A 27,441-nucleotide genomic window follows, 5' to 3' on the forward strand; every position below is an offset into this window, starting at 1 on the left:
TCAATGTACCTATTCATTTTGCAGTGCTTGTTGTACATTTATTATTATTATTATTAGACTGTTTGTCATTGATCCTAATGGTTGTCACACTGTACTGTAACAGGCGACTAGGTGCTTTCAGAATTGCTAAGCACTCTGCAGCATATGTTGTGAATTAATAAAGATAAATTATTTTCCAAATAATAGACTTTTATTCAGCAAGAAAACCAGTGCAAAATAAAATTGATGCAATTTAAAATCCAATTCATTAAAAATGCAATAAATTAATGAACAAAACTTAACAAGGGATTGCTTATGTGTGTGAAGCTGTGGTTGTCCTTAATGTCTCCCCGGGGTAGAGCAGTAGGAGGAGGGATGCAGCCTCTGATACTATGTGGAATGTTGAGGGGGTGTGAAGGGTTGTGCTGTAATGGAGTTCTCCATGGATTGCTAAGTGAGGCAAGAGTCTGCAGCATCTGTGTTTGGTGCCAGAGAAATCCCATTATGTCCTGGTGTATCTCCCTCTCCTTTTCCTTCTGGGACTCCTAGGCCCTTCTCCTGTCCACTCTCCCCTTCTCCAGGCTGTCTGCAATATTCACCTTCCAGGCCCTTTTGCTAAGAGTCTGATAAAGCACTGGCTTGCAGTACCTCACTGAACATGGTATCCAGAGTCCTCTTCGTTCTCCTCCTTATCTGGCTCAGGTGTTCTGTGGTTGTGGAGGAGGAACCCTTCAAGGTCGCAGTGGCAGCAGCTGTAGATAAAACACACGGATATAGTCACAACAGAAAGTGAAAGTTATGATTCAGAACTCCTTTCCCCTGCTCCCCTAAAGTTTTAAACAAGACATGCTTATTGACACTTCTGCTTTGGAGTGCTTGTGCGTGGTGCCACTCACAGCATCAGTCCTGGTGAGTATAGCCTGCCAGGGGTGAAGGAAATAAGGAGGGAATTGCTCTGTTGCATTCAACTGAATATAGGGCAATGGTACTGAATACTGGTACCATTTTCCACAGGCAGTGGTGGTTTTAGCTTACTCTTGAGGGAAACAAAGGCACAGGGAGCACAGCTGCTGCTGGTGTCCCGAAGCTACCCAGGCACGTATGCTGCTAGCCTGCATGCTGCAGTGGTGCTATTGAATGGTGCTTTCCCATGCCACTGACTAGTGGCTTATTAATAAGGAGAAGAAACTCCTCTTAGGAGAAGTATAATAGCTCTTCCCACAATCTCTTCTTCCCACAGGCCCAGAAGATCTAATATCTCCTGTCTGCTCCAAGCTGGAGGGCATCTGGAGCATGAAGCCAGCATGGTTAGCTTGGCAGTTGCACACAACAGCGAGGAGCTGTTAAATGTGCTTGCCAAGCTGGACAATCAGGAAAAGACATTACAAAAAATTGCAGGGCTTTAAAGGGGAGGCGGGCCTTCTAGTCTTTGTGACCCCTGGGCAGTGGAATTCACAATTGAGACCAGAGTGGTCAGTATCTGGCATTGTGGGACAGCTGCTGGAAGACTGTTAGGGTCAACATAAATATTGCAGTATCTGCACTCTCACTGCATCGACCTGAGTACATGGCTCAGTGCTACTTGGGGAGGTGGTGTTACTGTGTTGCTGTAACAGGGCACTTGTGTAGGTAGGAGGCAAATTTAAGCATAGATACATGCACAACTGGGTCAGCGCAAGGTGGCTTATGTCAAACTAACTTTGTAGTGTAGACCAAGCCTAAGCATCTACACTGAAGTGTTACAGCTAAATGTAGTCATAGCCTAAGAGGGTATTCAAAGACATCAGTGGCAAATGACTGTTGGTGTTAGTTAAGTGCTTAATACTCATTGAAAGTAATTTGCAATTGGTTCCTTTGAGTACCACCCTTTAAATCTTTAAAAAAGAAAAGGAGTACTAACCAATTGGTTAGTCTCTAAGGTGCCACAAGTACTCCTTTTCTTTTTGCGAATACAGACTAACACAGCTGTTACTCTGAAATCTTTAAATCTTTGACCAAGTTATAATAGTTGGGAGAAAAATAGAATACATTCAGGATTTTTTTCCCCTCCTTTCCATTTTTTCTAAGGGCTAGTCTGCACATGAAGTTTTCCTTATAACTCCATGTGTGGGCCCTCTTATTCTATGTATAAACATAATGTCTTAACTAATTTTGAGCCCTATTTTAGGTGAGGCTTTAAATGGATGAGTTACAAATAGTGTTTATAGTGGAAACAGGTCTAGCTGTGCTAGTAGATGCTGCTATAATAATTTGAAATTCTGAGAGTGATGACTTCAAGCAAAATATAGTAACTTCTCTAAATGCTACCTATTTCCTGTCCTGTATCATTATTTGTAGATGTATTATTTTCGTCATCTGCTGTACTCTTAGTATTGTTCTTTTGACGTTGATGTTTAGGTCTCATGGTTTGCGGTAGGATGCTATTATCTCATGGTCGGTCACAAAAATGAACATGCCAGAAGATATCTCAGGTAAAAGCTTAACTTCATATCCAATAATATTAGATTTATTATTGTGTTGTTTATGACTTGTTAGGTCAGTATTATTCAGGATTTAATTTTCAAATAAAGAATAGTTAACTATAAAAGTATTACACAAGAGCTGTTCATTATAAATAAATGTAATTACAGAAACCCAGTAATCCTGGCTGCTGTACGTCCCCTGTGTTTACCCTTTCTTTGCTATGGCAATCCTTTGATACTGCAATCAATCAAAAATGTTTTGTTACAAACTGGCCTCATATGGGGGATATAGTCACCCTGCCATTCGAAGTGAACCCAGTCGCTGGGTCCCATGTGCTTCCAACTGATTCTAATTCTAGAGATGCTCTGGAACTGTAGAGCATACTTTCAAGCTTAGACATCTTGTCTGATGCCCTTCCTTGGGTTGTGGGATACTGTCATCCACGCAGACTCCCTCAGAGTTCCACCTGGGCTGTGAGCATTCTGGGCTTCTAATTTAACCCCTTTAGAAACACAGTGGCAAGAAAACAAGGAACACAGACTTAGCAAAGGTGTTTCTTAACCACAGTGAATTTATTCTTAAAGCTCTTGAGTGTTACAGATTTTTTTAAATAACAAAAGTCCTGAGATGCACCTTCCCCATCTCTGATGTCATCTCTTCTGTGAGTCTGAAATTTGTCAGTGTTTCAGGCTGGACAGAGTCCCTCCAGCCCCCTCTCTCCTTCATGTCTGTCTTGTGGTGATGATTGGCTCCCTTCACAGAGTCTCTGCTCTTAAATAGGGCCTCAGTTTCTGGAGCTTCTCAATTTCAGCACATGGCACAGACACTCCAGTCATGCTTGCCCCCTTCTTGTGGGCTCTTGTGTATGGACACTATTGTTCCTTGGTTATAGGTCAGTATTTGGCAGATGATCAAAGTTGTTGACCCTAAATTGCAGTTTTGATGGCTTTTTGGTGACAGTCCTTCAAAGAGGTGTCAAACACTTTCTTTCCCAGGCAGGGCAGCTGTCTGGAATGGAGAACAATAGGCTTGCCGTAGGCAAGCCCAGACTTTTGCAGTCACATAAGCAATATTTCCACCCACAGACTATGTCTACACTTACAAGCTTACAGAGGCACAGCTCTCCCGTCGACATAATAAAACCAGCTTAATGAGTGGCGGTTGCTATGTCTGTGGGAGAGTGTCTCCCGCCGACATAGTGTTGGCGCACATGAGCGCTTATACCAACAAAACTTATGTTACTCAAGTGTGGTTTCAGATCCCTGAGCGACAGAAGTTTTGCCAATATAAGTGCTAGTGTAGACATGGCCTAAGTACAACATAGAAACTTCATAATTTGACATTACCATTTTCCACTTTCACATGTTTAACATTGTTGACACTGCATGAATAGAGATGGATTTTCTAATGTAATTGTTTTTCTGTTTGCTTTTTGTTGGTGTCTCTAAGATTTATGTGTAGATATAAAAACCATATACCTCTTCTGCATGCATTCATTCTGTTAAATTTAGTTTACCTTTGGTGTTTCACTATGCACGCTTAACACTATCTAAATAATATAGTTTAGAAATTTGCTAAAATCAGTTTAGAAAATGAGAATAATACATTCTATTAAAGTGTCAAATAATGTGTGTCAAAAGGTAAGCTTTCACCAGTATGATAATTGTTTAGAGACAAACTTCTTTATTAAACACTCATTAGTTTACTGCAAATTTATTAAATATATGCATGAGTACACAGACTATTTATACTTGAACAGGCTTACTGTTTAAGTGTTCCAATAAAATGAATATATTGAATTTCAGATGTAATTGTAATGTGTTGGTCTGATTTCTTGTGTGTGTGTGTGTGTGTGTGTTAGCAAAGCCACTACACTTGAGAGAACCTACGGACCAGCTTGGATAGCATATGGACATTCGTTTGCAGTTGAGAGTGAGCATGACCAAGCAATGGCTGCTTACTTCACAGCAGCACAGCTGATGAAAGGGTATGTCAAAAGTAGACAATGCCATTTTATATAGAATGAAATTTTGAAAGGCTTAAAAAACTATCGACTTATGAATATTCATTTATTAACCTACATTACTTTTTTCATTAATAAAAATATACTTAAGACAATAACTCAAATGGAAACTTCAGTACCAGGCAAACTAGTTGAAACTATAGTAAAGAACAGAATTATCAGACACATAGATGAATATGATTTGTTGGGGAAGAGCTGACATGGCTTTTGTAAAGGGAAATCATGCCTCATCAATCTACTATAATTCTTTGAGGGAGTCAATAAGCATGTGGACACGGGTGATCCAGTAAATACAGTGTACTTAGATTTTCAGAAAGCCTTTGACCAGGTTCCTCACCAAAGGCGCTTAAGCAAAGTAAGCTGTCATAGGATAAGATGGAAGGTCCTATCATGGATCAGTAACTGGTCAAAAGCTAGGTAACAAAGAGTGTGAATAAATGGTTCATTTTCAGAATGGAGAGAGGTAAATAGTGGTGTCCCCCAGGTGTTTGTATTGGGACCAGTACTGTTCAACATATTCATAAATGATCTGGAAAAAGTGGTAAACAGTGAGGTGACAAAATTTGAGGATGATACAAAACTACTCAAGATAGTTATGTCCAAAGCAGACTGTGAAGAGTTACAAAGGGATCTTGCAAAACTGGGTGACTGGGCAACAAAATGGCAGATGAAATTCAGTGCTAATAAATGCAAAGTAATGCACACTGGAAAACATAATCCCAACTATAAATATAAAATGGTGGGTCTAAATTAACTGTTACTACTCAAGAAAGAGATTTTGGAATCCTTGTGGATAATTCTCTGAAAACATCCATTCAATGTGCAGCAGCAGTGAAAACAGCTAACAGAATGTTGGGAATCATTAAGAAAGGGATCGATAATAAGACAGAAAATATAATATTGCCTCTCTGTAAATGCATGGTACACCCACATCTTGAATACTGCGTGCAGATGTGGTCTCCCCATCTCAAAAAAGATAATGAAATTGGAAAAGGTTCAGAAAGGGGCAACAAAAATGATTAGGGGTATGGAACGGCTTCCATATGAGGAGAGATTAATAAAACTGGGACTTTTCAGTTTAGAAAAGAGATGACTAAGGGGGTGGGATATGATAGAGGTCTATAAAATCATGACTGGTGTGGAGAAAGCAAATAAGGAAGTGTTTTATACACCTCATAACGCAAGAATTAGGGGTCACCAAATGAAATTAATAGGCAGCAGGATTAAAACAAAAGGAAGTATGCACAGTCAACCTGTGGAACTTCTTTCCATAGGATGTGGTGAATCATAGAATATAAGGGTTGGAAGGGACCCCAGAAGGTCATCTAGTCCAAGGCTATATAAGAGGGATAAAAAAAGAAGTAGATAAATTCATAGAGGATAGGGTCAATCAATGGCTATTAGCCAGGATGGGCAGGAATGGTGTCCTTAGCCTCTGTTTGTCAAAAGCTGGGAATGGACTGCAGGGGATGGATCACTTGATGATTACCTGTTCTGTTCATTCTCTCTGGGGCACCTGGCATTGGCCACTGACATAAAAGACAGGATCCTGGGCTAGATGGACATTTGGTTTGACCCAGTATGGCCATTCTTATGTTGAAAACCAGGGAGGAAAAAGATTATAAGTAGTGTTCCATAATCCTTCTGCTTGTTGAATACATCATTAGTATTAGATTATTGCTTACAGTTTAAAAGTTTAGATAGCGTTACTACGTAGTGTGTCATTAAAGTCCAGTTATCTTCATTTTCAGTTTATAGGTGACGAAGCAAACCTGGATTAAACTCAGAATTAACTTGGGGATAGGAAAGGGAAATACATATTTCTAGACTAAAATACTAGTAAACATTAGAATTAACTTCTTACCACTAAATATTTTCCCTCAAGGTACTCTTCAGATTAGTACTTCATTTGGAATCTATTTAATGTAGTGTTATATAATACATATTCTTCCTTGAGTTACTGCCCATGTGGATCCCATTTAGTGTCCATGTATCCCAGCATAGGTGTTTGGAACATTTTCACTAGCAGTGTCCAGTAGGGGTGGTCCATGCATCCTGTATGCCTCCCCCCTGCACCCTCACAGGGCATAAACGGCACAGGAACCCCAATTGCCTTAGGCAGTGAGTTGTAACAACATAAGTGTCCCTCTGAAGTAATCTTGTTCCTTAGCATTTAGTCTGATAGTTGGTAGTTAGTTTATTTATAGGTAGTAGGTTAGTGCACTTATTACTGTTTCAGTTAGCTTGTTTGCAGTAGGTATGGGGAAAAAAGCAATTTATGGCAGAGCCCAAATCTGTGGGCTTCAAGTCAGGTCCCTCTGTAGGGGGGTTGTTCCTGTGACTGACACCTACAACAGGTGCCTTTACTGTCTGGTAGAGCAACATATTTTTGCTAAGTGTGTGATTTGCAAGTCCTTCAAGAAGCACACACAAAAGGAGAGACACTTCAGCTTTTTCTCATGGAAAGGTCCATGAGAGCTATGTCTGACTCAAAGCATGAAACTTGGTACAAAGGCTTCTGTTTCAAAACTTACCTCGCCAATGCTCGTGTCACCAGAAATGTGACAGCTAATTCAGAAGCATTTAAAAATATGAGATTCAGAAAGGTCAATCAGAGGAGGCAGAGACCCCCATTGTTAGAGGATTGAATGACTCTAAAGGACTGGTCTACACCTAAAATGTAAGTCGATCTAGCTATGGTTGCCTAGTGCTGTGAAAAATTTCATGCTCTGAACACCGTAGTTATGTTGTCCTAACCGCTGGTATAGACATGGCTAGGTCAATGGAAGGATTCCTCAGTCAACCTAACTACAGCCTCTCGGAGAGGGGGATTACCCACATGGATGGGAAAACGTCTTCCATCCGTGTAGGAAGTGTTTACAGGAAAGTAGCTGCAGCGCTGCTGTAGCAGCAATAGGGTAGACATACCCTTTGCTCTCCGGTGGCAGAAGCAAAGAAGAGCTCTTCAAAGGAGCCACTACAGCTGGTGCTGAGAGAGAAGAGGAACTGTTGAAGAGAGCCATTACTGTCGGTGCAGGAAAGAGTGGGACTGAGACCTGCCATTTTGCACCACGTAACAGAGCTGGTACAGAAACCTGCTTCTTCATCTAAAAGATCTCAAGAGAAGAAGAATTCACAGTCATCTGCCTTCTTCCTTTTTGGCACCAGCTTCACCAGCACTGTTATTCTCAGCATCAGAGTTAGGACAGTCTTCTACAGCGCTTCTGTTGTCGGCATTTGCATCTTTTAGTTACAGCCAGCAGTTTCAGATGCAAAGGAGCACTCAAAGCAGAGAGGCATCTACAGCTCCTCACGATAGGGACTCTTACAACTAAATTTGCAGCTCCAAAAGCTTATTTTGTGTTTTTTGCCAGACCTCAGGGTCATTCCAGAACCTGAGTCACCAGTCCTGGATGTTTTCCTGATCTTGATACCAGACAGATCCCCTCTTCAAAAAAGAAGCAAGCGTATCTCTAATGAAAATTTATTTGAACCAGCATGGCATTACAATTAAGGATTTGAGTCCCACTCAAATCCTTCAGTCTGCTGTCAAGACTTCTGCATTAGAAGTTTCTTCATCCAAAGACTGACTCCTCTGCAGACTCTGACAGGAGTCCACCACCAAGAAAGAAATCACATGGATGGAAAGAAAATAATTCTAGGGACGCATATGGAAAAGCGCCTCCTAATAGACCTGAGAATGCTAATTCTCACTGTGCTCTTCGGTTGCTTCTGAACTGGCCAAATATCCCTTTCCTATCTGGTCCACATCCATGGACATATTGGTTCTCATGGCATTCATATATACAATTTCAGGGACAGGTTCTCCCACAATATACGGAGTCTGTTCGTGAGTCACCTGCTACAGACTCTTATAATTCTGATCGCTCTTCTCATCAAGTTCAAATTGCAGAGGAGCAACAAATTTTAAGTGTTGCTGAAATGTCAGCCCATCAGAACAGTCTGGTCCTATACTTGTTTCTTCTTCCTTACTTGATTAAACCATTTCACAGGCTTACATCACTGTGAGCTGATGATTTAAAAACCTTTCAGGACTTACTGAAGCATCTGGCAAAAACACTAGAAGTTCCTTTGAAGACAGTTCAGGAGAAGGGATATAAACTTTTTGATATTCTACAGTCAGCATCCCAAAACAGGGTTGCACTATCTATTAATGAAGTAATACTGGATCCAACAACAGATCTTTGGTTGAGCCCTGCTTCCATTTTATCTACTGTAAAATGTGCTGATTGTAGCTATCAGGTGCCGTCTGAAGGATTTGAGTATTTTTTTACACATCTGGCTCCATCATCACCTAAGTTCCCTCTAAGCTGCGTGGCTGCCCAGCAGTCTATCAAGTGCTGCACAGTTCACGTGCCCGTCCCCCCACTGCTGTGCTGCTCCTGCCCTCTGCCTTGGGAGTCACTGGCCAGCTGCTCCCAGGAGCCTCCTGCTTGCTGTACAGAGCGGGGGGCAGGCGCACTTATATCAGGGTGTCCCCTCCCACCACTCTACTGCATCTTCACAGAGTGGCGGGGGCAACATGACAGGGCTCAGGAGTGGGATGTGGGACAGAGCTTGCTGACAGCTGCTGCTAAGTCTGAACAAGCAGGCTTCAGATTGGTGAGTGCCGATCTACTTAAAGGGGCAGCATGTCCGTCTCTGTCTCTCACACACACACACACATATACTGTGTCTCTGTGTGTGTCTCTCTCTCACACACACTTGGTGTGTCTTTCACACTCACTCACCTCCCAACACATACTTGTATTGTTGTTGTTACTTCTTGATACTTCCTGAAATTCACATATATTCTCTGTAATTTTATTCTTTTAAAGTGCGACTGGTCTATGCATTTCATATTTTTATTTCTCTCAATGCTTAAATTTAATTATTTGAATAGTGAGTTCTAAAATGCTATCCTGGCTGGAATAATTATCCCTATGGTAACTTTTAAAAATATGTGTTTATAGCTAGGTTATTTGTTTCTACTGGTGGTGCACATCCACACATTACCTCGATATTGGTGCTCATAACCAAATTCATTCTGCACATGGATGGAAAAAAATTCAAGGGAACATTAATTCATCACTAAATCTGTCTCTAAGGAGAAAGAACCCAAGAGACTTGATCTTTTCAGAAAGAAAATGTACTCTTCAACATCTTTACAGATCAGGAGAGCGAATTATCAATCATATTTAGATAGCATGGCTTATCTGCAATGGTGTAGAGTGTCAGAGTTTAAGGACAATTACCCTCAAAGTGTAGAGTAGCTTAAAGCTACTTGTGAAGAAGGGCAGCTTATTGCCCTTCAAAACCTATTTCAAGCAGTATTAGATGCTGCTGATTCAAGTGCTTGTTCAGTGGTTACAGCTGTCATAATGTGATGCTCATCATGGTTGTCTGCATCAGATTTACAAAAGGAAGTGCAAGCAACTATTGAAGATTTGCCATTCGAAGATCAGAATCTGTTTAGTACCAAGACTGATGAATGTCTGCATTCATTAACAGACTCAAGATCCACACTCAGATCATTGGGTTTGTATGTTCATCCTTTCAAAACAAGACAATTTCGTCCTCAAACTTAATTCTCCGGATATAGGAACACTCAATATCTATTTTGTTCATATTCGCAACACTAGAGGCCTTTTCTGAACAATCTAGAAAGAGATCTAGATATCAGAAGATGGCAGCTCTGCTGCCCCCTTCTATAACTACTCGGTCAGACAGAAAGACATCAAATTTGATGCAACAATCAAGGATCTTGGACTAAATCACAAAGAGGTATAACATTTTACTACACCCTTTGGTTCCCATCTATTTTATTTCCTGGAGGCATGGATAGCAATCACCACATTGCAATGGGTCCTTCAAGTAATAAGGGCTGGTTATGCCATTCAGTTTCAGTCCCTGCCTGCTTTCCAACCCCTCTTCTTAGTCCCTTTTCAGGGACCATTTTCATGAGCGTGCCATGAGTCAGGCGATAGATGAACTGATCCAACTAAGAGCAATAGAGTTAGTAACTGAGGAGTTTATTGGAAAAGGTTTCAGTTCTCCTTATTTCCTCATACCAAAAAAGAGAGGCAGCTTACTTGCAATTCTAGATTTTGGGACCTCAACAAGTTCATTCAATGTGCCACATTTAGCATGGTAGCTCTCACTTCTGATATCCCTGCTCTGTATCCCATGGATTGGTTCGTTGCCCTCTACAGCATGCTTATTTTCATGTGTCAATACACCCCATGCACAGAAAGTGTCTACGTTTTATGGCTCTGGGAGGTCATTACCATCTTTTGAAATTTCATTAGCACCGTGGATATGCCTACAAAGTTCCTACAAGTAATTGTGGCCCATCTATGCAGACAAGGGTTGCATATTTAGTAGGCCTGTTGATTAATCGCAGCTAACTCACGCGATCAACTCAAAAAAATTAATCGCAATTAAAAAATTAATTGCGATTAATCAGAGTTTTAATCTCACTGTTAAGCAATAGAATACCAATTGAAATGTATTAAATATTTTTGGATGTTTTTCTACATTTTCAAATATATTGATTTTAATTATAACACAGAATACAAAGTGTACAGTGCTCACTTTATATTATTTTTTATTACAAATATTTGCACTGTAAAAAAGATAAACAAAAGAAATAGTATTTTTCAATTCACCTCATACAAGTACTGTAGTGCAATCTCTTTATTGTGAAAGTGCAACTTACAAATGTAGATTTTTTTGGTTACATAACTGCACTCAAAAACAAAACATTGTAAAACTTAAGAGCCTACAAGTCCACTCAGTCCTATTTCTTTTTCAGCCAATCGCTAAGAAAACCAAATTTATTTACATTTCGAGGAGATACAGTGTCACCACAAAGTGAAAACAGGCGTTCACATGGGATTTTTGTAGCTAGCATTGGAAGGTATTTGTATGCCAGATACGCTAAACATTCTTATGTGCGAACATGCTTCCATGCTGATGATGCTCGTTAAAAAAAATGTGTTAAATAAATTTGTGATACAATTCTCCCCTACAACGAATTCAATGTCTCCAGCTCTATTTTACCAGCATTCTGCCATATATTTCATGTTATAGTAGGCTCGGATGATGACTCAGCACATGTTGTTCCTTTTAAGAACACTTTCACTGCAGATTTGATAAAACGCAAAGAAGGTACCAGTGTGAGATTTCTAAAGATAGCTACAGCACTCGACCCAAGGTTTAAGAATCTGAAGTACCTTCCAAAATCTGAGAGGGACGAGGTGCGGAGCATGCTTTCAGAAGTCTTAAAAGAGCAACACTACATTGCAGAAACTACGGAACCCGAACCACCAAAAAAGAAAATCAACCTTCTGCTGGTGGCATCTGACTCAGATGATGAAAATGAATATGTGTCAGTCCATACTGCTTTGGATTGTAATCGAGCAGAACCTGTCATCAGTATGGACGCATGTACTCTGGAATGGTGGTTGAAGCATGAAGGGACATGTGAATCTTTAGCACATCTGGCATGTAAATATCTTGCAGTGCCGGCTACAACTTGTTTACAATGTTACCTGAAAATGAGAACAGGAAGCGGATAGCATTATCTCTTGCAAATGTAAACAAACTTATTTGTCTGAGTGACTGACTGAACTAGAAGTAGGACTGAGTGGACTTGTAGGCTCTAAAATTTTACATTGTTTTATTTTTGAATGCAGTTTTTTTTTACATAATTCTACATTTGTAAGTTCAACTTTCTTGATAAACAGATTGCTCTACAGTACTTGTATTTAGGTGTATTGAAAAATACTATTTCTTTTTTTTTTTACAGTGCAAATACTTGTAATGGAAAAAATATAAAGTGATTACAGTACACTTTGTATTCTGTGTTGTAATTGAAATCAATATATTTGAAGATGTAGAAAACATCCAAAAATATTTAAATAAATGGTATTCTATTATTGTTTAACAGTGCGATTAATAGCGATTAGTTTTTTTAATCGCCTGACAGCCCTAATATTTACCCTTACCTAGACAACTTGCTTCTGTCGGAGAAGTCACAAATGTAGGTTATAGTGGCAGCAAAGAAAGTTATTTATTTATTTTCATCCCTGCATTTGAGGATCAACTTTTAAAAGTTGAATCTGATTCCGTCACAATCCACAGAGTTCATTGGAGCTCTCCTAGACTCAGTAGCAGCAAGAGTGTTCCTCCACCTGAACAGGTTTCAAATAATAAAAAATCTGATTCTCCATTTCCATACCTATCCTCTAATGACAACAAGGATGTGCCTTAAACTTCTGGGCCATATTCACCAGGTTAAGTCTCAGACCATTTCAAGCATGGATAAAGTCTGTTTACCGACACACAATCCATAATATATCTGTCACACTGTCCTGCAGTGGCTGAAGAGCATGCGTACTAACCTTAGGGCAGACTGTTAAGAAACAGGGCACAAACCCCAGATTGGTTGTGAGTTCTGTACTTTGACTTCACCAACCATTTATCAAGTGTAAACTCCTCAGGCACTATAACCATCTTTAATCATTTTTGTTGCTGTAACCATCTTTCTTTAACCATTTTTGTTGCTCTCATCTGGACTTTCTCCAATTCGTTCACATCTTTCATGAAATGAGGCACACAGAACTGGACACAATACTCTAGCTGAGGCCTTATCAGCATGGAGGAGAGTGGTAGAATTACTACTTATAACACTCCTGCTAACACATTCCAGAATGATGTTTAGGTTTTTTGCAACAGTGTTCCACTAGCTTGTGATCCACTATAACCCCCAGATCCCTTTCTGAAGTACTCCTTCATAGGTAGTCATTTCCCATTTTGTATGTGTGCAAACTTCCTAAATGGAGTACTTTGCATTTGTCCTTATTGAATTTTATCTTACTTACTTTAGACCATTTGTCCAGTTTGTCCAGATCGTTTTGAATTTTAATCCTATCCTCCAAAGGGCCTGCAACCCCTCCCAGCTTGGTATTGCCCACAAACTTTATACCTATACTCTCTGTGCCATTATCTAAATTGTTTATGAAGATATTCAAGATACCCAGTTGATATGCCCTTCCAGCTTCAATGTGAACTGCTAGTAATTCTTCTCTAGGAACAGTTTTCTAACCAGTTATGCACCCACCTTATAGTAGTTCCATCTAGGCTATATTTCCCTAGTTTGTTTATGAGAAGGTCATGCAAAACACAATCAAAAGCCTTATTATAGTCCGGGTAAACCAAATCTACTGCTTTCCCCCATATCTACAATGCTGGTTACCCTGTCAAAGAAAGCTATTAGATTGGTTTGACGTGATTTGTTCTTGACAAATCCATGTTGACTGTTTTATCACCTTGTTACCTACTAGGTGTTTGCAAATTGATTGCTTGATTATTTGCTCCACTGTCTTTCTGGGTAAGAAGTTAAGATGACTAGTCTGTGATTTCATGTCTGTAATTCCATGTCCATGTTCTATTCCAGTAATATTAGATTAACTCTTATCCTTAAAGCACTTGTCACTATCACTTCAATCAAAGTTCATTTGGCAGCATTCCATTCCATATCTGTATTTCATCCTCCAGTAGAGGGAGGTATAATTTTCTCTCTTCGGTCAGTGAATAGATTTATGGAAGGGCTTGTCCGCGTTTTTCTTCCTGTGAGAAAGATCACTCAAATATGGGACTTAAATTCAGTGGTTTTTTTGCTTATGGACACTCCTCCCCACCCTTTTGAACCTCTATCAAATTATCCAGTTCCTCTGCTATCGCTGATGGTACCATTTCTGGTGGCAATTACATCAGTTTGTAGAATAAGCGAATTACAAGCCCTAATGATAAATCCTCCATTTACAGTTCTTCACCTGGCTAGAGTAATCATGAGACTGCATCCATCTTTTATGCCTAAGGTACTATCAGATTTTCATATCCATTCATTCACCATTTTTTCCCCCAAAACCTCATTCTTCACCTGTTGAATCTAAATTACATACTTCAGAATTGAGAAGACTGCTGTTATATTACCTTGATAGAACTAGATCTTTTTGTAAAACTTCAGGACTTTTTGTTCTGTGTGGTAATAAATCAAAGGGGATGACTGTTTCATCATAAAGACTTCCAAAATGGTATCCAGTTGTATTAGAACTGCTTACGATATTAGTAAGAAGAGTCCTCCATCAGAGTGCAAGCTACATCATCAATAGCATGCTTAAGTCAGGTTCCAATATTGGAAATATGTAGAATGGCTACCTGGTCTTTAGGTCATATGTTTACAAAATGTTATTTGTTAGTCACCACTTCAGGATCTGATGCACATTTTCAAAGAACCTTTGCAATCTCTTTTCAGATAACTCTTAACCCCCCCCCCCCCTTTAAAAAATGACTGCTAGCTTATCACCATAAGTGGGATCCACATGTCCAGTAGTTCAAAGAAGAAAGAAAGGTAACTTAGCTGATAGTAACTGTTGTTCTTCAAGATGTTCTGTGCACGTGCATCCCACAACCCAACTCTGCAGCTCTGTCTTATGTATGAGGATTTTGGTCAGCAAAGGAACTGCGTGGTGGTTGTTGTCGCTGCCCCCTTTATGCCCTGGAGTCTAAAGGGCATATGCGTGATCCCTACCGGACACTGCTAGTGAAAATGTTTTGAACTCTTGTGCTGGGGCACATGGACACCATAAGTGGGATCCATGTGAGAACATCTCAAAGAACGACAGTTACTATCAGGTAAGTAACTGTTCTTTTAAAGTTTTTTTTTTTTTATGTAAAGGTTTTTTTATTTAAAGTATAGTTATAAAGTATCACACAATTAAATGCTTTTAAGATTTCTGCAAATTATTAAATATTTACATACAAGCAAATAAATATATGAAGCTTCCTTTTTTTCCTTGTTTTTTACAGCTGTCATTTGCCGATGCTCTATATTGGACTAGAATATGGTTTGACCAACAATTCAAAATTAGCTGAAAGATTTTTCAGCCAAGCCCTAAGCATTGCACCTGAGGATCCTTTTGTTATGCATGAAGTTGGAGTGGTTGCATTTCAAAATGGAGAGTAAGTTTGCAAAAGGAGATAAAGAAAGACAGTACTACTAGTCTATATTCTTTTCCTAAAAGTAATGTAGTAGCATATATTTTTTTTTATAAAAGGGCTTATTTTGAGCTACAGAACAAGAAATTGCTTATGATTCTAATTAGTTAGTATTCACCGTAAACTCTTACTTGTCAAATTAGTTTTTTTTCTGATAGGGTATTTTATCTGGTTTGATGCTTTAAGCATTGAGTCAGGAAAGAATTGATACTTGGGAATTAGGCACATATAGAACAGCCAGGCATCATATGAGGTATTCATATATGCAGGAGATTCCATGTGTTGAAATGATTTTGTTTTTGGCAAACCAGGAAGTACCAAGATGATTCCAGAGAGGGGAACACGTTTTTAAAAGGTGTATAAGGTTAAGATTTTGATTGTTATCCATAGCCTGGTTATTGGGAGCGTTTAACATGTTTCTGGGCTGTACTCCATTTTAATTTTTACTCTGTAGTTTGGCTTTAAGATCATGCACCTTTGTGTGCAAGATATTTGTCACAACTGCTTGTATTTCACCATTTAATTAATGTGAATGAAATTATCTGTGAATAAATAGTGTGAAAGATAACTTTTCTCTCTTTCTAACACAGTTTATTCAGCTTTGTCAGGGATTTTTGAATGGCAACTGTGATAGATACTTTGTTGGTAATTCCAGTAATGTTTTTTTCTTATTTTAGTTGGAAAACTGCAGAAAAGTGGTTCCTCGATGCTTTAGAGAAAATTAAAGCTATTGGAAATGAGGTAATTTTTAATTAATGCATACTTAATTTTATGTCAGTGAACTGTTTATTAAAACTGCAGGTTCTCATATTATATTGCCTTATGTAATTGAATTGTTAGAATAAATGCAGTAAATTTTGAGACATTGTCGTCCCCAATGATATAGACTGTGACTTAAAACCTTAGCCTAATATCATTAAGTTCTGCCATCCAGTGTTTTCATATTTTTACATCATGCTTATCAGACATACCTTTTTACCTTTTCCCATAATATACCTTTTCCAAAACAACAAGCCTTCAACTGAATAAAAAGTAACAGATTTAAAATGTATTCTTTTATGCCTGTGGCATAGCTGTTAGCAGAATCCAGATCTGACTCCCAGTTGTGTGCCTTAACTGTTAAACAGTGCTCCGTCCCATATGAATTCTCCAATCACATATGGAACTCAGTGCAGCAAGGTATTAATGCAGATATCTTAGTTTTTAAAAAAACACTTAAACATGCATAGGAATAAGAATAGAGTTTGTACTTACGGTGTCTGTGGTAAAGTTACAGCACTTCTTCTGATGCTTCAGACATAAGCTAAACACCATGACCAGAAAGGAATTTAAGGATTTTCGCAGCTTAGATATTGGCATTGTGTGGCCAGTAAATGGACTAATTATTTCAGAGCAGATAAATTTAGACCATGGAAGAAAAGGGATAAAGCCAAATGGGATATTTAGTATTTGCAGTCATTCTGTCAAGATCTAGTTTTACTGAGGGTCACTTCTGCACTGCTTGTTGATGAACCCAACTGTGCTAATAAATAGTAAAGGGTTAAGTTTGAAAGTGCAAAGCTGGCATTGAATTTGTAAGGTGAAGATATCCTTATTTTTGTGTTTGCCCTCTTGTCCAAATAAATGTTATCACTGCAGTTTTTAAGGCTATTTAACTGGGATGGGGGGTGGAAGAACCTGGAAAAAATAACTAAAATGGGGAGGAAGATTCACTTTAATAAGTAAATGGTTTCATTTGACAACGTTTGCTTATTTTACCTAACTGTTTAATTTAAAAGGAATTTTAAATACCTGTCTTCAAGTTTTCATTCTCCATGAATGAACTGCCTTGTTCATTTACATGCTGATTTATCTTTAGTAATTGAACACACAGAATTTAATTAAAAGCTGTTAGGTTGATATCATTAGGTTGGATGTATTATTTTGCAGGTAACAGTTGATAAATGGGAGCCTTTATTGAACAACTTAGGACATGTGTGCAGAAAGCTCAAGTAAGTGGAAAATGTGAAATGTTTTAAAGCTACATTTACCTGGTATGTTACAAAAAAGTTTGTTCTTCTTGGACCCACTGCTTAGTTACAATAAGACTGTACTCTGTCAAAGCAGTGTAAGGCGGTCTTCTTGGAAATCAGAATGAGGCCACCTAAATCTGTTCGTGCACATTCATTTACAGTGTGTTTACACATGGACATGGTTTACAGAGAGAGGATGCCTCATATATATACAATAATTTATATAAAATCGTAAGTCTTAAAATTATTTTATTAGTTGATAAAATTTTAATCATAAGTGCTCAAATCTACATTTTAACTAACTTCTGCATCAATATTGAAGTCCTTGATTATGCCCAGATTCTGCAGAACAATCTGCATCAGTGTAAGAGTCTTCCTGTGCAGACTGTTTTCCTGGATCAGAATGTGACTTATTACTCAAGCAAAATTCTCACTGGCTTCTGTAGGAGTTTTGTCATAAGGACTATAGAATTACTGTTGAGAATGGCAAGTTCAAGGTTTGCAGCCATCTTTCCACCCATCTCCAGAAGCTTTACTACAGATTTGCTGTGAAATAAAATACAAATACTTTTCTGACTGAGTTACAAAATAATGCTTGAAACAGATGTAAAATCCAAGGACAGTTGTAAAACAAAATCTGAGCATATTTTTCTCAACAATACATCAATAACGGCCATCTTTTTAAGATATTTATTTTTAAAAAATGTTCTTTGATGCTAGGACTATTCCATATTTTATTCAGGTTATGACCCTGACAAAATAATGTTACAGTACAAATTACATATGGGAATTATACCTTTGTAGCAGACTAAATAATTATATCAGACTAATATTTTTAATAAAAATTCATTTAATAAAAATGTTTGCAGTTCAGAAATGTATTCATATCTATAAGTTTAAAATCTGATTGTAATAGTTAAATATAATTTTATTTTGTTACATATGAACAGTGCTATAATTCCTTAATTGGCCATATGGTTTATAGCTATTGTATTTCAGAATCATTCATGTGAAAGCAATTAGAGTGGAGAGATACTCTGAAGCTCTACTATTGCTTTTGGCTTCAGTGGTAATTACACCTTTTACAAGAGCTGCCAACTAGTTTTAATTTTCCTTAGGAAATAAGGACTTGTGTAATAGCTGCCCACTTTGCCAAAGCAAACAAAAGGCCATGCTGCTGGGAAACTATTCATTATATTCCTGGTGGAATTCTGCACCAAATAATTAAAAATTCTAGAACAAAAAAATAAAAATTCCGTGCACAATATTTTAAAATTCTGGAAAATTCTGAATATTTTATTTGTCAAAATAACACAGTAAAATCACACCAGTTTCAATTATTTTTCGTCATTTATTTCAAAATACCTGTCAGCAAGTATGTCTGTAACAATGCAGACAACAAAAAAGATTCAGGAAATGTTTTTTGACAAATAGATTCCTTATTAGGCATATTAATACAGAACTGTATTTCCTGCCCTCCTCGGAAGCAGTGCAAAGGCTTGGGGGAGTCAGGGGTAATGGAGGAGCTGAAACAAGGAGGAGTCGGTGGCACCTTAAAGACTAACAGATTTATTTGAGCATAAGTTTTCGTGGGTAAAAAACCCACTTCTTCAGAGGAGCTGAGGGAGAGGGAAGTAAATTGCTGGTAAGGAGCCTGGGTGTGAAGCCTGGAAAGGAGCCTGGGTTGTTGGGTATGGGTGGGAAAAGTATGGAACAGTTTTGTTTTGGTTTTTTGGGGGGGCGCGAGACAAGGAGGGATTGTTAGGGAGTGTCCCCATGCAGATCCTGGCTGACCCCTAGCCTCTCCCATTCAGTCAGGCACATCTGCCCCTGTCCCAATGTGTCTTTGTGTGCCCTCTCCCAACTACTCCCCTTGTCCCTATGTAGCTCTGCATGCCCCTCATCACCATGTGGCTCTGCCCCTCCCTCCCCCCGTGGCCCTGTGCCTTCACTCCCATTCAGCCGCTGCCCCAGTGTGTCCTCCCCCACTAGCCCTTATGAGCCCCTGCCTGAACCTCCCTCCCCGTCCAGCACCTCACAGCCCTTGTCTCCTGACTTGCCCTGAGAAGTGCTGCCAAGGCAGTTTTCTCTCTTCCCTGCTGTGGGGCGCTGCAACTTTGTTTGAGCTCAACAGCGCCCTCTGGTGGGAAAAATGCAGAACTGCAGCAACATTTTGTCAGAAGCTTTTTTTCTGTGCAAAAAATTAGAAATCTGCAGGGCTCATTAAATATGTGCATGTGCAGTAGCACAGAATTCCCCCAGGAGTATCATTGGTATAATTATAGAGGGTTTTTTTCAAAATCCTTGTTTCAGTTAATAACACTTTTGTCTTCTAAAATTTCCTAGAATAAAAAAATTAAAAATAGTTACATCACATTTAGAGCAGCCAATACTGTATTCTTTGTTCATGTGTCCATGTGTTTAAGGCATTTTTCTAAATAGTAAAACATTTTTAATGCAAAAAAATCATTTTAATTTAAAATTAAGTTGACAGACTACCGTAAAATGCTATGTGCTAGAATAGATATGAATATTGTGTAGTGTGGAAGGCTTGGTTTCACAGCGAACAAATTTTATATTTAGTTGTTCTCTAGCATTTCTGACAGCTTTACATGTTGCTATTTGATAGTTTTATATGACAGAAATCTGAGTTAGCCATGAAAACAGATGTAAGAGAAAATGCTATCTAACAGTCCTCTGAGATTTGTGATCTCTGTATTTTAATTATAGTAGCTTGAGATTCTTGTAGTAAGGACATCAAGCTGTAAGCATGTGTGCTTTTATATATTTCTTGGGTTCTGGATGAATGATTGCCATACATAATTTGATTCATGAATGATTTTAATTTCAGGAAAGGCTGTCTGGTATTTGAAGGGAATTATGGGATATACCTAAAATGTTCAGAAACAAAGTAAAGAATTGCTTATATTTTGTTTCATTTGAAGGTTTTAAAATATCTTGAAAATCCTCATATGCCCCATAACATCAAAATATGTAATTTGATAAATGCTATGTTCTTGCCTGCCTCTGGAAGGCAGAATTAGAAGCAAAGTGGAGGTAGCAGTAATACTATTTTCTGTGCAGCACCTGAAGCTTTCCATAAAATTCCTGCCTCAACCCCAACAATGTCAAACAATCTACAGTGTGTGCTTATTTTCCTGAGGCTTACCAGTTCCTCTCCACCCCAAGCAACAGTGGCAGCATGATTGGCTCAGCTCTGCTGCCATTCACATCTCTAATATAGCTGTATCCAAGTGGGGAGGGAGATAATGCTGCCTCAAGTAGCATTAAACCTCTATGGTAGTTTGCCACATAAGATAGGATCCTCTTCAATGGGAGGTGACTGCAGAGAGCTACTGCATCTTATATCCACCCCCACGCCTTTGTGGCTGGCTACAAATATGCATATGTGGCAACTTTAAATTAAGCTTATCTTTAATAAAAAGAAAAGGAGTACTTGTGGCACCTTAGAGACTAACCAGTTTATTTTCTTTTTGCGAATACAGACTAACACGGCTGTTACTCTGAAACCTATCTTTAATAAGTAGCAGTATGTTCTTTCCACACGCAGGATTTAAATCTAAACATAGAGTACCATTTTCTTGAAGATTTTTCATACACTTCAATTTTTTTAAATCTTAAATGTGAAGGGATATGCTGTATAACGGAAAATTTGGTGGTTCTTCGAGGAGTGTCCATGTGGGTGCTCCACTTTAGGTGTCTTGGCGCCCTGCTCTTGTAAACGGAGATTTGTAGTAGCCATCTTATGCCGCTCCAAGTGGTTACATAGCGGAGTGCAGCCAACCATGCCCCAGGTGCTTCTCTACTGCCTTTGGCTTGAGTTGGAGCGACAGCAGCACCCTTTCTTACCTTGAGAGCTTAATAGTTTGCCATTGTTCCCGATAGTGTTAGCTTAGTTGTAGTTAGCTACCCTAGCCCTTTGCCCTTTATATCTTATATTTTAGTTTTTTTGTTTTTTTTTTTAATTATATATTTTTCTCCCTTTACCCCGGCCTCTCTGGCAGGTACTCGGCTATTGATTAAAGAAAAAAAAGAAAGAACAGTAATAAACCCGTTTTTCTTTCTCCAGAGGAGTTTCTCTCTCAGGCGTGCCCAGCTCATCTGGCTTTAAATGCTGCCTGACTAGCAGACTTTCCATACCGGTCTCTGACGTCCCCGCACAGTGTGTCAGCTGCCTCAGAGAGGCACACATTACCCAAAAGTGTCCACACTGCAGAAAATTGACTGGGACAGGACAAGGAAGGCTAGGGATCTCCAATTGAAGCTCCTGATGATGGAGAAATCCCTCAGACCAATGTCCGACCCCGAGTCCAGGACACCTCCTGGTCGCCAGTGGCAGCGTCTGACAGGGGATCTAATTCAACAATGGCTGCTACGGAGCGTGCTCCTAGAAAAGCTACCAAAAAGTGGTCACACTCATCCACACAATGTGAATCACCTAAAAGAAAGTGTTCTCCAAATGAAAAATCTGTCCTGGTACCAATGGCACCAAGAGCGCCAGACCATGAGGCACTGGGAACATCCGTACTGAAACATCCTGAGGAGCTAAAGATCCTATGTGGGAAAGCTCTAATGGAGGTGCACACCGTAAAGCCAAACCTCCCAGCTCGGCACCTACGGAGCTGAAGAAAACCTCGGCACCAAGCAGTACAGTGTCACCATCTGCCGTGTACCTATTCAGCACAGCTCCAAGTCATTGACACGACAGCTTTTACCCTAATTCCTGGTCAGTGCATGAAGCCATCCCTGGCACCAAGCCTTATGGTTCTGCAGCAATTCATGAGGCATGCAGACCTGATAGCAACCTCAACACCTGGAATTCCCCTACTCAGTACCGACGGTACCCCAGCAAGACCAGAACCAAGCCTGGTAACCACTCCCTGTGGATCAGACCCTCCTTTCTCCAGTGATGAGGAAGAAGAGGGTGAGGCAGTAATATACACTCTGTATCACTCCTCCCCTAAACCTGGACCCTCTCAGCACGAAACATCTACATACATGCGGGGCTGATATGGTCAACCGTGGGCACCGCCACCTATACCCTTCCCACCCAACTGGCCATATTGGGATCTATGGGCAATGTATAGGGCAGAGAACCTTAGGCCCCCTAACCCACTGAGGTCCAAAACAACTCTGTCCCCTTCACCAACTGTCCCAACACCCTCAGAGACACAAGAGGAAGAGATAGAGGTGCCTGATGACACACCTGAAGGTGACACCCTGCTGCCCATCCACATATCATCTTTGTCGCCAGACAAAACGGTAATGCCACTCCCCCCACACGCTAGGGGGGATGATTTCAAATCTTTTCAAGACCTCTTCAAAAGTGTAGCTGAATCTCTGGATATTTCATTAGCTGAGCTACAAGAGACCCAACACAAGCTCACAGACATACTCCAGGCATCCCGAGCAGCAAAGATAGCACTGCCAATTAATGATGCCGTTATGGACCCTGCAAAAATACTCTGGCACACACCCGCCACAGCTGCTCCCTCCTGTAAGAGGTCTGAAAATAAATATTATGTGCCAGCAAAAGGGGCTGAGTTTCTATTTACCCACCCTGTACCAAACTCGCGGGTGGTGGATGCGGTAAATCAAAGGGGGAAAACAACACCAGTCCAGAACGACCCCATATAATAAGGACTGGAAAAGGCTAGACCTCTTCGGACAGAAAGCCTACTCCTGTGCCACACTCTACCTCCATGTAGCCAATTATTCAGCCCTACTGGCAAAATACACACAATCATCCACCTCCAGACAATCATTTTGAAGATGTGGTCGAGGGCACAAGACATCCACACTCTCTGATTCCAAAACCAGATCCGGTCCCCAGCCCATATGGAGACCATCGGGTAATATGGTGACAGTCTGGAACTGTCAGACAACAGACAGATGGCTTCTGGAGATTATTCAGAAGGGCTACTCCATCCCCTTTATTTCTATCCCACCTACTCACTCCTCTCCCCCATTTATCTTCAGGGAACTCTCTCATGAGCCCCTGTTACAACAGGAAATAAACCACCTCATACAGTTAGGTGCCGTGGAACCTGTACCATCTCAACACGGGGAGAGGTTTTTATTCCCATTATTTTCTTACTCAGAAAAAGAATGGCAGGTAGAGACCCATCCTGGATTTATGAAAAGTCAACAAATTTTTGAGAATGCAATGTTTCAAAACAGTGACTATATCCACAATAATTCTGGCAGTAGAGAAAGGAGATTGGCTCTCAGCCCTCAACCTCCAGGATGCTTATTTTCATCTTACCATATGCAGCACACAGAAGATTCCTGAGATTCACCCTAGGGAATCAGTATTTACAATACAGAGTGCTACCCTTTGGCCTGTCAACTGCCCTAAGAGTTTTTTTTCCCAAGGTTCTCACGGTCATTGCAACTCACCTCCGCAGACAGAGAGTGATGATTTTTCCATGCTTAGATGACTACTTCGTAAGGGCACCAATGCAGCAAGGAGTGATAAACACCACGCATACCACGATAACCCTTTTCATGGACGTTGGGTTACAGATAAATGTACAGAAGTCCACCTTGGTCCCTGTCCAACAGTTGGAATTTATAGGACCCTACCTCTACTGTCTCACAGCAACAGCAATGTTACTCCAACAACGCTTCCTCGCTCTAGTCAACCTAATTTCAACAGATGGACAGCCCACAAACATCTGCCAGGATGTGTTTACAACTGTTGGGGCACATGTCGGCAACAACGTTTGTCTTAAAATATGCCAGGCTCCACATGAGAGTCTTACAGGCCTGGCTTCGAACAGTGTATGTACCACACAGACATTCTCTCAACTGATGCCTCACGATGCCCCTCATGGTAAAAGAAACGCTAACATGGTGGACACAACCACAGAACATCTGTTCAGGTGTCCCTTTCCAACAAAAAGTTCCAACAATGACAGTCACGATGGATGCCTCTCTAGTTGGTTGGGGGGCACATTTATGCGACAATATGGTCTAGGGCTGCTGGTCTCCAGCAGAGTCTAACTTGCACATAAACTTACTGGAGCTAAGGGCAGTCCGAAACGCATGCAAGCACTTTCTCCCTTTAATCAGGAACAATGCCATCAAGATCCTTATGGACAATATTGCATGCATGTTCTATATAAATGGCCAAGGGGGAGCCTGATCATACCCCCTATGTGCAGAGGCAGTACATCTCTGGAATTGGTGCATCACCAACAACATAGAGATTTCGGCATCCTGTTTGCCGGGTTGTCAGAACACAACAGTGGACCACCTAAGCAGCGACTTCTCACAAACACACAAGTGGGAGATGGATCCTGGAATTCTCAAAGCCATATTCAAACTATGGGGGTTCCCCACTATAGACCTATTTGCAACAGCTCAGGACTTCAAGTGCCCACAGTATTGCTCCCGGGCTGGATTGGGACACCACTCCCTGGGCAATACTCTCCTCATAAAATAGGAAGCCCCACTGTTGTATGCATTTCTTGCGATCCCACTACTGATCCGAGTCATTCACAAGATCACGCAGGACAAATCCAGGGTCATTCTCATTGCACCCACATGGCCCAGACAAACATGGTTCCCATTCCTGAGACAGATGCCAGTGAAATCACCTCAAACCCTTCCCTTAGTTCCTCACCTTCTGTCACAGGACATGGGGCGTGTCCGTCACCCCAACCTCGCAGTACTCCACCTCAAGGCCTGATCACTCCATGGCTGGTGGGGGTAAAGAAGGACTGTTCTGAAGAAGTGAAAGATATACTGCTGAACAGTCGCAGACTAAGCACAAGAAGGGTAGATAGATAGATACACATAAGTGGAAATGATTCTGCACTTGTTGCCAGGACAAACAGATCTTTCCACAATCAGCCCCACAACTTAGAATCCTCGACTATATACTGGGCCTTAAAAAATCTGGGCTATCCACCTGCTCCGTCAGAGTACATCTGGCTGCCATCACCTCCTTCCATGACAAGGTGGATGGAGTCACTGTCTTTGCTCACCTGATGACTAAACGCTTCCTTAAGGGCATAGAAAACACTTACCCAACACTAAGAAACCCTACTCCCATGTGGGACCTCAACCTTGTTCTACACGGTCTCATGGGAAAACTGTTTGAACCCCTTGCAACTTTCTCTCTGTTATACTTATCAATGAAGGTTGCTTTCCTCATTGCCATCACGTCAGCAAGAAAGGTGGGAGAATTAGTTGCCCTAATGGCAGACTCACCTTATACTACATTCTTTAAGGATAAAGTAATCCTATGACCGCACCCCAAGTTCATCCCCAAGGTTGCCTCCCCTTTTCATTTAAATCATCCCATATACTTACCTGTATTTTTCCCAAAGCTCCATACTGACAGCAGGGAGGCCTCACTCCACATGCTAGACATCCGCAGAGCACTAGCTTTCTACATAGAAAGAACAAAAGCATTCAGAAAATCATCTCAACTGTCAGTTTCCATAACAGAACATTTGAAGGGCCAAACCATCTCAAAACAAAGACTATCCAAATGGATATCTGGGTGTATCCATTTGTGCTATCAAAACAGCAACCTGCAACCTCCACCAAGAGTTTGCACACACCCCATCAGAGCAGTATCAACATCTATGGCCTTTCTCAATAATGTATGTATGATGGGTTCCCCCTGGGGTACCACTGAGCCCCCTTGACCCACCAGCCTGGGCTCCCTCTCACACTGTGGTGCAGTGATAAGTTGCCAAGCTCTCTAAGCTTGCTCTTTCACCAGCATATACACAGGTAGAACACACCGAGCTGCAGAATTTACAGGCTACTATGATCAGCTCTGCATGGGGAGTCTACAGCTAAGGAACTGTCCAGCTGCTCAAGAACACACACACCCTTGGCACGTAAACCCAAAATTATACTGCCTTGCGCTGCACAAAGACTGTGCAGTTTAAGCTTATGAAATTCACCTTCTACATTTGTAATAGATACATAGACAATATTCCAAACCTCAGATTCCAAAATGATACATGCGTACAAATAGGATAATCATATTCAGTAAATCATAACCTTTACAATGATCTCTCACATGACCTATCTTGTATTAAAATACATCATAGTTATGCCATAATCATACCATAATATATCTATGAAGATTATGGGATGCAGTGTCACAGTATCTATTACTGACATTTGCAAAGCAGCTACCTGTGCATCTGCCCGTACTTTCACTAAACACTATGCTCTAGAACAACAATCAGCAACAGATGCTCAGTTTGGACTCACGGTGTTATCCACTGGCAATGAATCAACTCCAAAGCCCCTCCTCTGCACTGAGGGGCATTGCTCAACAGTCACCTAAAGTGGAGTACCCACAGGGACACTCCTCGAAGAAGAGAAGGTTACTCACCTTGTGTGGTAACTGAGGTTCGAGATGGTTGTCCCTTTGGGTGCTCCACTACCCCCCTTCCTCCCCTCTACTTCGGAGTTTCACGCCGATCCTCTGGAGTAGAGAAGAAACTGAGGGACGGTTGGCTGCGCACTGCTAGGTAACAGCTCGGAGCGGCGCAAGACAGCTGCGGCGCGTGGCAGCCAACTGGGCACTGCTACTACAAATCTCCAATTATAAGTGTAGGGTGCCAAGACACTTAAAGTGGAACACCCACAGGGACAACCATCTCAAAAACCTCTATTACTGCACAAGCTGAGTAATCTTCTTTCTGAATTACTGTGTAATAAGATTGTGATTATGTCATGAAGGTTTAGTCCATTCTTTCATCTTGCAAGTATGAAGCAATAACTTATTATTTAATGTTTATATTGCAGAGCCATCTAAAGGCCTTAGTAAGGGTAGGTCTCATGTGCTAGTCACATTACAAACATAGTACAATGACAGTACTTGCACGGTAGAACTTACTAATATGC

General features: G+C 40.5%; 1 protein-coding gene across 2 annotated transcripts in view; it reads left to right on the top strand.

The window, feature by feature from the left end:
• CDC16 (cell division cycle 16) overlaps positions 1-27,441 on the top strand; it is a 64,085-nt gene that overhangs the window by 25,704 nt on the left and 10,940 nt on the right. For both annotated transcript variants that reach the window (XM_048856270.2, XM_048856279.2), the window contains exons 11-15: positions 2,377-2,450; positions 4,304-4,429; positions 15,341-15,493; positions 16,207-16,270; positions 17,459-17,520. In XM_048856270.2, coding sequence (XP_048712227.1) covers positions 2,377-2,450; positions 4,304-4,429; positions 15,341-15,493; positions 16,207-16,270; positions 17,459-17,520 — 479 coding nt within the window. The remainder of the gene's footprint in view (positions 1-2,376; positions 2,451-4,303; positions 4,430-15,340; positions 15,494-16,206; positions 16,271-17,458; positions 17,521-27,441) is intronic.

The sequence above is a fragment of the Caretta caretta genome, chromosome 1, assembly GCF_965140235.1.
Source record: "Caretta caretta isolate rCarCar2 chromosome 1, rCarCar1.hap1, whole genome shotgun sequence".
Classification (NCBI taxonomy): domain Eukaryota; kingdom Metazoa; phylum Chordata; order Testudines; family Cheloniidae; genus Caretta; species Caretta caretta.